Source organism: Meles meles, chromosome 6, assembly GCF_922984935.1.
Source record: "Meles meles chromosome 6, mMelMel3.1 paternal haplotype, whole genome shotgun sequence".
Classification (NCBI taxonomy): domain Eukaryota; kingdom Metazoa; phylum Chordata; class Mammalia; order Carnivora; family Mustelidae; genus Meles; species Meles meles.
Window position 1 is genome coordinate 148453840 of NC_060071.1, and position 14771 is coordinate 148468610.

The 14771-nt window shown below is 54.4% G+C and overlaps 1 protein-coding gene across 3 annotated transcripts in view; it reads left to right on the top strand.

Moving 5' to 3' along the window:
• Positions 1 to 14771, top strand: part of ZNF839 (zinc finger protein 839) — a 22220-nt gene continuing 7449 nt past the window's right edge. For all 3 annotated transcript variants that reach the window (XR_006818727.1, XR_006818728.1, XM_046008763.1), the window contains exons 1-7: positions 1 to 341; positions 4733 to 5545; positions 8055 to 8285; positions 10007 to 10099; positions 10787 to 10936; positions 13921 to 14019; positions 14164 to 14293. Coding sequence is in view for 1 of the 3 variants with exons in the window: in XM_046008763.1 (XP_045864719.1) it covers positions 51 to 341; positions 4733 to 5545; positions 8055 to 8285; positions 10007 to 10099; positions 10787 to 10936; positions 13921 to 14019; positions 14164 to 14293 (1807 nt within the window). In the remaining 2 variants the exon portion in view is untranslated. The remainder of the gene's footprint in view (positions 342 to 4732; positions 5546 to 8054; positions 8286 to 10006; positions 10100 to 10786; positions 10937 to 13920; positions 14020 to 14163; positions 14294 to 14771) is intronic.

Below are 14771 nucleotides of genomic sequence, written 5' to 3' on the forward strand. Positions count from 1 at the left end.
TGGGCCGCCGTCGCGCGGCGGCGCGGGTTCGAGTCCCAGTGTCCGCTGCCATGGCGGACGCGGAGCCCGAGGCTGAGGACGGCAGCGAGGATGGCGGCGGCGGCGGCCGGGCTCCCCCTGGCCAGGGCGGCACCGCCGCGCGCGTGGCCCCGCTGGGCCCCGAGCAGCTGCGGCAGGTCCTGGAACAGGTGACGAAGGCGCAGCCGCCCGCCGAGCCGCCGCCGCCGCCCTTCGTGCTGCAGGACGCGGCGCGGCGGCTGCGGGACGCGGCGCAGCAGGCCGCCTTGCAGCGGGTCCCCGGCGCCGAGCCCCCCCGCCCGCCGCGCCTGCTGCCGCCCCAGGTGAGGCGCCGGGAGGGACATGGGGAAACTGAGGCCGGGAGGGGGCCGAGGCCTCGCGGCGGACCCGGGCCCGCGTCCCCTCTCCGGCCCTCAGCTGGCCGGCAGGAGAGGCAGCGTCCGCGGCGGCCTGTCACCAGCTCCTCCCGCGCGCCCCTGCCTGGGATCCCTCCCGCTTCGCAGCGCTGCTCGGGGCGCCTCGGTGCTCCCCGGCTCCTCTCTCGGGCCTTTGTCATTTATCCCGCGTTTGCTGAGCACTCGCCGTGTTCCCAGCACTGCCCTAGGTGCGGCAGGTGCAGCCTTGAACACGGCCCTTGAAGGACATAAGCAACGTTCTGGGAGTGAGCAGGGGCTGCTTTAGAGTGAGAAGCCGTAGGCCTGACGCTGCAGCTGAGCCCCGAATGCCCTGAAACGAACCCGCCTGCGGAGCTTTTCCGGTGGACGGTGCGGCCCGCGCCCGCGCAGGGGCATGGGACAGAGTCAAGCACACTCTCTTAGTCCTAAGTCCTCTGGTGCAGGACTTAACCAGTCTGAGTGGCAGTGCCCAGCACAGTGCCCGACATAGACTCGATGAACGAAACACATTGAAAGCACTCAGTATACTACAAAACATTTCTCAGGGTTAATTTTTTCGTGGGTCCCACAGCTCTTGGCTACTAGGGAAGCTGGAACTAGGGCATATGTCTTCCAAGCCCAGAGTTCCCGGGTAGCTCCTGAAGCCGGAGGTCCTTCACATCATCTGTAAAGCCACATCCCCTTTCAGAGCTGGGGTTGCAAATGACAACTGGTGCGTCTCACCCCAAAGTTGCCAGAGAGATGCCGCTTCCCCTGGAAGAAATAGATGGAGAATAGAAGCGATAGTGTTCGCTGTTGTCGTTGCTGTTATTAACAGTCTTCATTGTTTTTTGATTGTTTTTTTCACGGAGTGATTTTGGCTGCTTAGAGCTGTACCCACTTGGTGATCAAGACCAGGAAGCTGTCTTGCTAAGGTTGGAGAAGACAGCTATGATTCTGCCCAGATGATTTCCTAGCGGTGTGACCTTGAGTAACCCAAACTCTCTGGGCTTTGCTTCCTTTATTTGCAGGAGGAACGGGTTATTGGACAAGCCTCATAGCTCGTACTCTGCTAAGGAAACAAAGGTCTCATGCATACGGGGCGCACAGGAAGTCTGGAGTCAGGAGGGTGACGGTGGCTGCTGTTTGCAGAGCCTCTGCTCCGTGCATGGCACTGTGCGGGTCCGAATCTCAGCAGGCTCGTGAACTTGTTTGTATCAGCGTTTTACAGGGAGGCTGAGGGACTTTGCCCAGGGCTCCGCAGGCGTGGCTGCCCTCCACCTGTTGAATGTGACCCTGACTTTTTGGGTTTGGTCTGGCAACTTAGAGTCCAAAAATGACAGTTTCCACAAAACCCAAGCACACCTAAGCAGAAAGCAGCAGCATGATTGTATTCCGTAGCTGATCTCATTGGGATGCCGTAAATTCTCCCTGGCTTCGCAGCAGTGTAATTTTGCTGTCTGGTCACCTGAGATACCCGTTGAGCCCCCGCTCTTCCATGCGAAGCCACAAAAGCAAAACAGATGTGTATCGTGCACGTAAGGAGGGATTGATCTAACCAGCGAGGTAAAACATGACTCAGGTAACTTCTAGGCAAGGTCAGGAAACTAGAGATGAAGGACTGGTCTAAAGAGATGGCCTGAAGAGAGGGAGAAGTCATTTCTGGCTGAGGGGATCGGAAATGACTTTGTCCAGAAGGGTGGGTCCCATCTGAAAATATGGAAGAGGACAGGCCGTGCATGGTGGGGTGGGGCGGAACGTGCATTTAGAAAACCCAGGCCTTGTGGTTCTCTGTGTGTGTGTGTGTTGGGGCTGGGGTGGGTGTGGATCCGGAGGCTCAAACCAGATGCCTGCACTCCCGTGGGCCAGATTTTGGCTCACGTCCCTCCGCGTCCTCCCTGTTCCTGTGCCACAGAAACATTTCCAGTTCCTTCCAACGTGCCCCGCCCTTTTTCATGTGCCTGTGCGGTCACACATTTTCCTTACACCTGGTCTACCTTTCCACCTGGCCTGAAATTCTCTTCAGCCTTCTTAGGTCCCCTCCCCTGAGAAGCCAGGCCCTCCCCCACTCCACCCACAAGGCCGCCTCTCCCAACTGCCCTCGTCGCTTGGTGATGTCATTGTGTCCTTAGGGAGCCTAGTCAGCCTTCTGAATCATCAGCGGAGCTTTTGAAAGCACAGATTTCGGGGTAGGAGGTCCTGATTCAGCAGGTCTAAGGGTGACAGGCCTGGTGGGGGAAGCTGCCCACGTCCTCAAGAATGAGGCTAGAACTTGGCTTCTGTTTTCCGTTGTTTTTTTTTTTTTAATGGAACCACAGTTGACATACAGTGTTCAAATAGTTTCAAGTGGACAACGTGGCCATTCTACTAATATGTCTGTTATTCAGGCCTGACCACAGCAGGTGGGGTCACTGTCACTGTGTAGCGTGTCGCAGCGTTACTGACTGTATTCCCTATGCTGTACTTTGCACACCCATGACTTTTTTTTTTTTTAAGATTTTAATTTATTTGACAGAGAGAGATACAGCAAGAGAGGGAACAGAAGCAGGGGGTGGGAGAGGGAGAAGCAGGCTTCCTGCCGAGCAGGACCCCGGGGTCATGACCTGAGCTGAAACTGCCAGTGTATACCTCCCTGCCCCTCACCCACATTGGCTTATGATACTTAGTAGACATTTGCTGAGTGACATAAATACGTAACAAAGTATCGAGTATAACATCCACCAGGTAAACTAGTCTGGAACAGATTTAAAAATTAGACCAGTTTTGCCTGGTTTTTTTTGTTGTTGTTGTTTGTTTGTTTGTTTTTTGAAGAATTTATTTATTTATTTGACAGAGATCGTACGTAGGCAGAGAGAGAGGAGGAAGCAGGCTCCCTGCTGAGCAGAGAGCTCGATGCAGGGCTCGATCCCAGGACCCTGAGATCATGACCTGAGCCGGAGGCAGAGTCTTTAACCCACTGAGCCACCCAGGCGCCCCTGTTTATTCATTTTAAGAGGGAGGGAGCGCACAAGTGGGAAGAGAGGCAGAGGGAGAGGGAGAGAGACTGAAACGGACTCTCTGCTGAGTGTGGAACCCAGTATGGGGCTCGATCCCACAATGCTGAGATCACAACCAGCGCTGAAATCACGTGTCGGATGCTCAACCAACTGAGCCACCCAGGTGCCCCCTACGATTTTGTTAGATGTTAAGATGTTGTTAAAGGTAAGCACCCCACTCCTAGGTGTGTGTCCTGGAGAAACTTACGTGTATGCACACACATCCATGAAGGTCCTGAGCACAGTGCAAGAGCACAAGGTTGGAGACACTGGTCCCTCAGCAGGAGAGCTGCAGCCTTGACATGGTGAATTCCATACGCCGGATCAGGGAGTGAAAAACCTGAAAAAGCCCCCCCAGTTTGCAGGGGAGGATGCTCACTTACATGAAGTTTAAAAACACGTCAAAACTGAACTGCATACTTTTAGGGATATCTGCATATATAATATTAAAAAATGCATGAGAGGGGCACCTGGGTGGCTCAGTCAGTTGATTCTGACTCTTGGTTTCGGCTCAAGTCATGATCTCGGGGTACTGGAATTGAGCTCCGTGCTCAGCCGAGAGCCTGCCTGAGATATTCCCTCTGCCCCTCCCTGCTGCGCATGCTCCCTCTCTCCCTCTCTTTCTCAAATAGATAAATCTTTTTAAAAAATCCATGAGAACGATCAGTAAACTTTCAGGCTAGGGTGAAGAAGTAAGAGGGAATGCAGATTGGGAGGAAAGCAGAGAGCTTTCCCTGTATGGATGATGTCCCGTGCCTTGAGGCAGATGGTAGGAACCTGTGTTGCATTGCTTTTTATGGCTTTTTTTGTTTCTAGAATTTCATTAACTTTTCAAGAAAGCGAGCCTATGTATTGAATTGAGTTCAGTTTAGAGTACTAGGAATTCCAAGTCAACACCAATGTGGTAAAACCGTAAAGAAGGATATTTCTTACTGGGTCATGAAGTCAATTTAGTGGATTATAATTAGTATTTTTTCAAAAATGACATGGAATAGATACTAGCAGAAAGCATTTATGTACAAATGGTAAGTAGTTTTGTGAATTTTAATTTATGTTTGCATATGTTTCCGTGCGCACGTGTGTAGAGCTGATCACTGGCCTGGACAGAAAGCTTGAGAAAAACCCTGGTAAACCGTATGGGTACATTAAATAGATGTTTATAGGTACGATGGATTTTATAGCAATATAAATATAAATATAAACATTTATAATTTTTAGAAGCAATTTCAGTAATGCATGTAAGATGAGAGCAGAATTGCAGAAATGTTAACAAGCATAATGCTTTTTTCTCCTTCTATATTTAAGCAACTGGAAGCCATTTGTGTCAAGGTCACATCTGCAGAAATGAAAGGTCAGGAAAGGCCAGTGCCCCCACTGGTCACCATCCAGCCCAAGCCAGCCCTGAGCCAGCTGCCCGCCAGGACTTCCAGGGTGCTGGGGCTCCGGCCGCAGCCCCTCCTGAGCACCGGGCCCCGGTCGCGCTTCCTGAGCACCTCACTTCCCGTTCAGCTGTTGGCGCAGGGGCCCCTGCCGGCCCTCCAGCCCCTGGCTGCCAATGGACGGGGTACCACGCCGGCCCCTTCGCCGGCCCCTGACCCTCCGGCGCTCGCGTCTGTGTCACCCAGCCCAGCGAATTTCTTTCTTTCCGGCTTGCACACAAAACACACTGAGAAACTCAAAAAGTCCTTAAAAGTAAAAACACGTTCTGGGCGGATATCTCGACCTCCCAAGTATAAAGCTAAAGATTATAAATTCATAAAAACGGAGGATTTGGCCGACGGGCACCCGTCCGATTCCGACGATTATTCGGAACTGAGTGTGGAAGACGACGACGAGCAGAGGGAAAAGCAGGTGCTCTTCGACTTGTCTGGCTGCTCCCTGAGACCCAAGACTTTCAAGTGTCAGACGTGTGAGAAGTCCTACATCGGAAAGGGGGGCCTGGCCCGGCACTTTAAACTGAACCCAGGCCACGGCCAGCTGGAGCCCGAGGTGTTGCTGTCTGAGAAGGCCAACGGGAGCGTGACTAGAGGCAGGACCGCTGGCCTGACGTCGCCGGAGCCGTCCGCACCAGCCCTTCGAAGCGAGGAAGGGGCCGAGTCACCAGGGGCTGGCCCGCAGGTAATGTCTGTCTGCTGACCGTGGCCTTCCTGCCCATCCCGAAGTTAACCTCTGTGATAGCTGATGGGGTTTTGGGGGAAGGCTCAGGTAGAACCAAGATCCCCAGAGCAGGGCATCTGACAGTCCCCTGCCCTTGTCCCCACTGCCACCGACAAGCCAAGAGATGGGTGTCCTGCGTGTGGCATGTGGCGCAGAGTTGGCTGAGCACGTTCCGTGGGAACGGAGCGGCTAATTCTTAGATCTGGGGGTAGAGCTGATCGCAGAGCCCTCTGCGCTGATGCTGACCCAACAGCGGGCCTCGGGAAGGGTCGGAGTTGGGGGGCAGCGGCCCACAGGGGCGCTTCCTGGAGGGTCACCAGGAACACGCTGCTCTCGCAGGTGTCCCTTCGGACACTCACGGTCAGACAAGGCGACAGCAGTCACCCTGAGTGTGTGTCACCGTGTCACAATTTACTGACATTCGTTTCACATTCCTAAACGTGTGGTTCGTGTGCGTGTGCAAGAGGTCATTCGTTTACGAAACGCAGACGACACAGAGCCCTTGAACAAATGGCAGGCCCCTGTAGTCACCCTCCCCCCGTTGCTAGAACCTTCCTTCTTCCTTTCTGTTTGACTGGTGTTGGCTGTCGTTTCTGTCTGTGCTCGCGGCTGGGCGATTGTATTTGGAGATCCTGAAATGTTCGAGAAACCAGCATCGGTGGCTGCTCAGTGGAGTTTGTGATTTTAGTGACTTGATGTTGAAATAGAATGCCTGTTTGCGCTGGGCGCCTCGGTCCCTGCTGTGGGACAGGGGTCCCTGAGGGAGGGGTGAGGCTGGCGGGGGCTCTGGCTTACAGATCGGCTCCGTGGGGCCGGAGCAGGTGTTGTGTGGGCCCGGGACATCCTTCCTGGGTTCTAGTGCTGGAACCACGGGACGGCCCTGTGTTAGGATTCAAAGGTACTCCCTCCCCCGTCGCATTAGCTTCAGTCGCAGTACTCTTGGTTGCATGTCCCCTTCGGGCAGGAGTGTTTTCAATCTTCTGGGACCCTGCCAGGTGGAATTAGACTTACAGGCTCTGCACTCAGCAGGGAGTCTGTCCCTCTCTCTCTGCTCCTCTCCCTGCCTGCGCGCGCTCTCTCTCTCTCTCCAATAAATACATAAAAATCTTTTGAAATCCTACACCACAGCAGAAGGAACTTGTAGTTGCTTGACTTCCTGAATACAGGCACTCGGCCTTGGGCGAGCGGCTGTCCAGATCGCCTGTGAGGAGTGCCTAGAGCTGCTGGGGTGGGGAGGGACGTGCAGGCCTGTGTCTGTCCTGTCCCCTCCCAGCAGCAACTCTGGCAACTAAAACCACAGACAGACCCGGCATCCGTCCCAGAGCGCTGCTGTGATGAAGATTTAGAGGGAAAATTCTGTGGGAGTTAAGAGGACACCCGTGATGCTGGCTGCCCCATGAAGTGTGTCCTTGTATTGGTTTACCGTTCCATCAGTTCTGGGAGGGACTGCTCCTGTTTTCAGAGGGGAGTGGGCACGGAGTGAGGAAGTAGCTTGACGGTGTCAGGCCCGAGGACTCTTCGAAAGCCATGAAGAGGGGCGCCTGGGTGGCTCAGTGGGTTAAGCCTTTGCCTTCGGCTCAGGTCATGATCCCAGGGTCCTGGGATCGAGCCCTGTGTCGGGCTCTCTGCTCAGTGGGGAGCCTGCTTCCCCCCTCTCTCTGCCTTCCTCTCTGCCTTTGTGATCTCTGTCTGTCAAATAAATAAAGGAAAAAAAAAAAAGCCATGAAGACAGTAGCTTAATGGCTCTTGGGGCCTGGGGGCAGGGAAGAATGAAAGATGCCAGTGGGTACAGGGTCCTTGTGGAGCCGAGGCCGGGGGCGACATACATGTTTTGGTGATGCCTACATGTCCTTCTCAGTGTACCACAGTCTGAACTATGTATTTTTAAGGTACGAAATTTATGGTGTTTGAAAAGTATCCAATAATAGATGATTTTAAAAGTCATGGGTAGGGGTGCCTGAGTGGCTTTGTTGGTTAAGCCTCTGCCTTTGGCTCAGGTCATGATCCCAGGGTCTTGGGATCGAGCCCTGCATCGGGCTCTCTGCTCTGCGGGGAGCCTGCTTCCCCCACCCCCGCCGTCTGCCTGCCTCTCTGCCTACTTGTGATCTCAGTCAAATAAATAATTTTTTTAAAAAATAAACAACAATAAAGTCGCAGGTAATTTTGAATGACCAAATTTCAGTTTAATCTGTAAGATGACAGCGCTGTCAGAGAAGTCCTTCCTTCATTTCGGGGAGCACCCAGGGTTACGGTTCGTCAGCTCACTCATTCGCACTGGGTGTCTTAAAGGGGAACTTTGTGGGAAAAGTTTAAGATGCGTTGATTATAGTTAACGCATCTTGATGATGCAAAGAAGACCTAATTCAGCAAGCTCCTTGCTTTTGACTTGACTTTTTTTTTGCCCTAAGGTCATCACTGTGGTGTATAAAACTTTATTTTATTTTTGTTTTGGGTGCACAACGCTATCTAGAATAGCCAGTCTCTAGAAGTTGAAGAGGCCTTGGTGTCTGAACCAGAAAACGGAAGTTACTCAGCCCCTTTGGGATCCGAGAGACACGCAGACCCCAGAAGTGACTCGTCCGTGGCCCCGACGGAGGCCAGCACAGCCGTCGTCGGGCGAAGCGGAGCAGCTCACCCAGACGGGGGTGCCTGTGCAGCGCGGGTACAGAGCGCTTCAAGAGCCCGAGCCGGGCTCAAGGAGGTGCGTGGCTTCGAGACCCTGTTCTTACAACCCGTGTCTTTGGCCTGGTGTGTGACAATTCACTATTAGGGTTCTGAATTAGAAGTCAAATACCCAGATCGACTAACCAGTCACCTGAAATGTAGTTGGATGAGGGTGTCAGGAACTCAGGGATAGTATTACCTGAAGTAATTCTGAGCTTTCCCCGTCTGAAATGACCAGAGGGCTTTAGGGATAGCAAGAGCTGCTCGCCTTTGTAAGTTTTAGAACGATCATAACCTGTGTTTTCATAGAAGCATTTAGAAAGCAGCAGAAATGGTTTCTGTTTTACTGTGGAGGGTTTTAAGGCATAAATATGTTTCAGGTTCTCAACCCTGGAATCTCTATCCCAGTCCCTGGAGAGTAGACTTAGTGAGTGTAATGGCGCTGATTTAGAAAAGCGGAACCCTGAATTGAGCCAGATGGCCTTTGGCTAGCTTGTATTTAGCTGCCGGTAACGGCCAGGTGAGTATCTTAAGGAAAAGAAGTGACACACAGCTGATCTTCAGGTTTTAAAAACCTCCGTTGATAAATGAATTTAAGTGTGTGACTTGATTGAATTTAAATTGAAAAAAGAAAAGAAGTAAAGGGTAGCAGAGAGTGCGAGGTAGCGAGTTAGTGAGACAGCGGGGTCAGGGGGCCCGTCAGGGAACCAGGGCCTCCGAACTCACCCACAAGGGGAAACGAGAGGTTTTCAGAGAGGAAGCGGGTTTCTTAGAAATCATCATGAGCTTGCACGCTCTAGCGGGAAACTTAAGCCCTGGTGAATGCTTTCCCCTCATTGGGCTAGTGAATTAATCCTGGGCGACTAATATTTGGGAGCAGGAGGTAAGGTAGTCCTTGACTTGATTCATCCCTTAACATCCAAAGTCCCACCATCTGCTGACGCCCTGTGCGGTCCAGCACAGCCACCCCAGCCCGGTCCAGCCCCAGTTTCCCTCATTCACTCTCTCTGCTTAACAGATGAGGACGCTAACGGGTTCGTGAGCTCCCAAGACCCTTCGCCCTTCCAGTCTCTGCGATTGCTCCCTTCCTCCCATGCCATTGTTCCCCCGGGTGCCCTCTTCCACCTCCTGGTTGCCCAAGCCGTTAGCCTTCTGCGGACACCCAAGTACTGCCGGTTTGCCCCGTTCACATCTCCTGAGCCCCCAAGCTCTGATTTTAGATGTCGCCACCCGGGCGTCCTGTAAACGGCTCCACCTTCCACTTCCCACCCCTAACTTGTCCAGGGTCTGCCTGGGCTCCAGCTGGGAACCCAGACTCATTCCTGACTCCCCTTCCCCCTTCCCTGACTCCTCCCCTATCCTGAGGACCTTGCCCTCCCCGCCTCCCCCCACCTCACCACCCCTGAGTTCAACTGGGTCCTCCTCTTCCCCCGTGGTCTGTCCCTTGGCGGTGGTCTCCAGACCGCAGGCTGCCCGGGACTTGCTTGCTCTGGAGCGTCCCCGGAGAGTAGGGAGCACGCAGGGCCTGGCAGTCACCACGTGCCCAGGGGAGTCACGGGGCGTCGGACGTGGACCGCAGAGGGGGTCATAGCCTTGGTTGGGGGCGAACAAGTGAGATCCTCAACACACGGAACATTTATGGTGAAGAGTTGCTTCATCGCTGAGATTTGGGGAAACTTTACGTCTTTTATGTTCTTTGTTGCACCGGCTTGTTGGCCACTGGGACATTCAGAGCTGTCGAATGCTTCCTTCCGGTAGTTTCTGCGCCAGTGTGACCGGGACGCGCTGGTGGAGTTGGCGCTGCCTCCGCTGGCCCAGGCCGTGAGCGTGTACGAGTTTCTGCTGATGAAGGTGAGTCGCTCAGCGATTCCAAACGATGGAGGGTGATTTGACGTTCTTTAGAAAGACATCTGTCACATTTATTTTAGAAAAAGCCAGACCATTTGGAATCCTTTCCCTCCCCCAGGACAGAGCTGGAGCAAGCCTACTGCCCACCGCCCCGCACCCCACTGGACACCTGCCGTGGGGCCCGTGCCTCCCCTGCCTGTTTTAACTTGGTGTGCGAGGCCAGAAAGTGGTGGCGGCAAACCGTGGCCAGCCCGGGGCCCTTGTCACCTTTCTCCCTTGCCCTCACCGGCCTGGTCCACGAGGCTCTCCTCCCTGGGGAGCCTGTTCTGATGATGCAGGAGGCCCAGCAGAGCTGCCCCGAGGACTGAGGGCCTGGCGCTCCTCCCGCCTGCAGGCCTGTCTCCAGGACCTTTCCAGTCCCTTCCTGCTCCCTGGCCACGCCTCCTTCGGAGCTCTGGCCCACCGTCCTCTGGGGCCATCTCCCAGGCGGTGGTTTGCTCTCTGGCCCATCCTGGAGTCCCCACCGAGCACAGTGCTGGGCACACACGGGCTGTCACTGGGGAGTGGAGGAGAAGGCAGGCCAGTGACAGCCTGAGGAGCTTGTCTCCTTCGCTCCTTGAAGCTGCTTTCTGTTTTGCCATTTTATTGCCTCTGGTTTAAACCTCTCTTGTCATCTTTATCTTCACAAAGGTTGAAACAGGTCATCTAGCAAAACCTTTGTTCCCAGCTGTGTATAAGGAATTTGAAGAGTTGCATAAAATGGTTAAGAAGATGTGTCAAGACTACCTCAGTGGTGCTGGTCTGTGTTCCCGGGAGCCTCTGGAAATAAGCAACAGTAAGGTAACAGGCTCACAGAGGAGGAAGTTTTGCTTTTACATTTGCCAAAAGAGGGATATCCATTTGAAGAAAAGAATGGTTTTATTTTTAGTTATTATTTAAAGTAATCTCGACACCCAACATGGGGCTCGAACTCACGACCCTGAGATCAGGCATCGCACGCTCCACTGACAGAGCCGGCCGGGCGCCCCAGAGGAGCGTGTTTTTAGTAGTGACAGAACCAGCTTCTTTTCAGCTCTCTTTTCCCATCATGTAACATTCTTTAACTATAAAAGCAAATGGCACTTGTCTGGGGAACCTCAGGAATGCAGAGAGGCTGACGGCAACTGGACAGCCCCACCGTCTTCTCTCCCACTGCTCACGCCAGGGACGGCGCGGTGGGTAGGCGTGTGGCTTCCGCTCACCGTGGGCTGCGGAGGCGACCGGGTCACAGACACGGACTGTGGTGGTTCTGACAGAAGCCTCCTTTTGCTGTCCTTGTCATCATGCAGCGCAGCCTCTGGCTCTGTTGGGTTCTGGGTAAAAAGGTGTTTAGAACGGCTGTGGGTTTACTTGTTTTGGATGAAACCTTCGCTGGGCGCCGCGTGCTCTGTGTGGTCTGGTCATTTGGACTCCCCGTCCCCACCTCGAGGTGGAGCGCTGAGCAATGCCATGGCTTCGGATGCTGTTTACGCCGAAACTTGCTCACACGGCTGGAGCCGGCGCACAGGGGTCCCAACCCACTGGCTCGGCCACTCGCCGCTGACAAAATCCACAGGCAGAGAGGCGAGTGGTGGGCACACAAGAAAGGACTTCATGTCAGTGAGTGACACTGGGAGGACCACGGACTAGTGTCTCAGAGAGTCTCCCAAGCCCTGAAGATCCTCCCAGGTCTGTCCAAGGAGAATGTGGGACGAAGAGGGTGGTTCGTGCAGGGGGCAGCGAAGGTCCGGTCTTGCTGTCGTGGGGCCAGTCAGGAGGGGTCTTGCCAGCTCCGGCCATCCTTGTCACTTGAGGAGGTAGTTTCGGTTCCCCTCACAGGATGCTTTGCCCTCCGAGTCTTGTGCCTGAGCAAAGAGGCAGCTGGAAAGAAGAAGGCAACTAGCAAGTTTGAGGTCCAAGGGGGGCAGCCACTGTGTCCATTCACAGCCATAAGGAATACTTGGGCCATGTCGCCGTTAGCTCTGTTGGAGGGTCCGCTGGCCTGGTGACGGGTCTGCCCACCTGCTCCGAGCGTTAGTGCCCCAGAGAGTATGTTACTTCCAGAGCGAGCGGTCTTGAAGCTGAACACAGCCCATGGGTTTTTTGTATTTTGGTTTTTGGAGGCTGTTTTGGTTATTAGTTTTATATAAATTCAATATTTAACATTACCTAATAATCTTTTGTATTTTGTCTTCTTGAATTACTTATTATAGAAATATAATTTTTTTTCTTTTTTTAAAAGATTTATTTATTTGAGGGAGGGAGGGAGAAGCAGATTCCCCACTGAGCAAGGAGTCCAACTCAGGGCTCAGTCCCAGGACCCCGAGATCATGACCTGAACTGAAGGCAGACGCTTCACCAACTGAGCCATCCAGGCGCCCGTAATGGGTTTTTTCTAAGTCTCATACAGATGCCTTGGTGGGCAGGAATCATATATGTGGGTTTTTTTATTTTTTGTATTTATTTATTTATTTATTTGACAGCAAGAGAGAGAGAGATCACAAGTAGGCAGAGAGGCAGGCAGAGAGAGAGAGAAAGAGAGAGGGAAGCAGGCTCCCTGCCGAGCAGAGAGCCCGATGTGGGACTCGATCCCAGGACCCTGAGATCATGACCTGAGCCGAAGGCAGCGGCTTAACCCACTGAGCCACCCAGGCGCCCTTATTTTTTTTTTTTTAAAGATTTTTATTTACTTATTTGACAGAGGGAGAGAGATCACAAGTAGGCAGAGCAGCAGGCAGAGAGAGTGGGGGAAGCAGGCTCCCCACCAAGCAGAGAGCCCGATGCGGGGCTTGATCCCAGGACCCTGAGATCATGACCTGGGCTGAAGGCAGAGGTTTAACCCACTGAGCCACCCAGGCGCCCCTGTTTTTTGTTTTTAAATATTTTAGAGATAATGTGTAGGGTAGGGGCTGGGGAAGGGGGAAAGGAGAGAGAATCCCAAGCCGACTCTGTGCTGCCCAGCTTGGGGGTCGATCCCGTGACCCAGACATCATGACCTGGGCCAAAATCAAGCGTTGGACGCTCAGCCCACTAAACCACCCAGACGCAACTTACACGTTTTTAAACGAGCTCAACAGGTGTGTCATCCTGTCACAGGGCGGACTGGACATGCGCCGCTATGCACGCCCCTGGGGACACAGCTTTGCAGCAGCTCAGGCTGAGCCACAGCCTCCCGGGAGCACAGACAGTGCGGGTTGGGACACAGGCTGGTTGGGAGGCACTGAACTTGAGGGGCTGTTTTCTACCCAGACTCTGATCTGCTGTCCCTCCTTCCCTGCCCCTTCCCCTCCTGCTCCGCGGTGTTCCCGTCCTATGTCCATGCGTCAGTGACAGCCGTCACTTGTCTCCTTTGTCTGATCACAGACTCCCCCGGGGCAGCTGCAGTCCCCCTTACAGGATCAGGAAGGTCCCCTCGGCCGGGAACAGGGAAGCCGGGGCCCATCTTGGCCCCCAGGGCCCCCATACCCTCACCCCTTGCACTGCTTGGAAGAGGAGACCATGTTCTGGAGTGGGTAGGAAGGTAGCCGTGAGCATTCGGAACAGGAGAGGAGTCAGGGGCAAGAACTCCTGTCGGACTGACACTGAAGAGAGCAGAGTGAATTTTTCATAAAACTTGTCGGTGTCTGCGTCTGCACTGTGCGAGCACAGAACCTTCCAGGTCTAGTAAGGACCCACTGTCTCCTCAGCGGTTCCGTCGAGCTCCACATGCACTTCATGTCCGTCAGTGTTTGGGGGCTGCCGCCCAGTGGGGCCTCCCAGGCCCACTCCGTCCCATACCTCGGTTGACATGTGTCCTTCCTCCTCAGGTGGCCGAGTCTTTGGGACTCGGCGAGTTCCTGAGGAAACAAGGGGAGCCGGGCCCGGCTGAAGCGGAGGACGCCCGCCTGCAGAAGCGGGGACACGAGGTGGGCGTGCGTGGGGGGGCCACCGGGTGACCCGCCGACCCCCCAGTGCTTTGACTGCCGCCGCTGGCGCTGGGCTCCAGAAAGGAGAAGCGCGAGCTTGCCTGCTTCTTCCTCGTCTGAGCTGGTTGGGTCTCCCCTTCCTAGACTGCAGAGGAGGGACTGGCCTGGGCGAAGAGGATCAGAAGAGAAGCCCCGGCCCCGGACCGCCCAGAGCCTCCTGCCGACCGTGGAGGCCCACAGAAGCCCCCTGCCTGCGCCCCAGCCGCCAGCGAGGGTAAAGCATTCGTGGCCCTGGGACCCGACCTAAGAGAACCTGGTTTCTCGAGTTTCGTCCCAGCCTGCCCGTGTTCTGTCGTCCCCTCGGGTTCCCCGTGGGTCTTGAGGTCTGGGTCTTGAGCTTCCTCGAATCCTTTACCTAACAGAGTCCCGAGTGCCGGTGAGCGGATCGCTCTCGGAGAGTCCAGGGGACACAGCTCGCTTGTGGCTTGGCTCTCCGAGGCTGGGCTCCAAGGGCAGTCGGGATTTAACATGGGAAACAAGACCCACTCCGGTTTTTATCCTGCTCCAGCCAGCCTGTCAACTAGACATTGGACACACGGCCCCGAGAGTAACTGCACCACTTCCCAAGTCGCCTGATACCCTGCTTGATGCTAAGGTCTCCAGGGCCAAGAGGCATCTCCGTTTTAGAACTCACTGCGGAATTCTGCGGAAGGGGAGGGCAGATGGGTTCCGGGGGAGTTTGGTACCCAGCC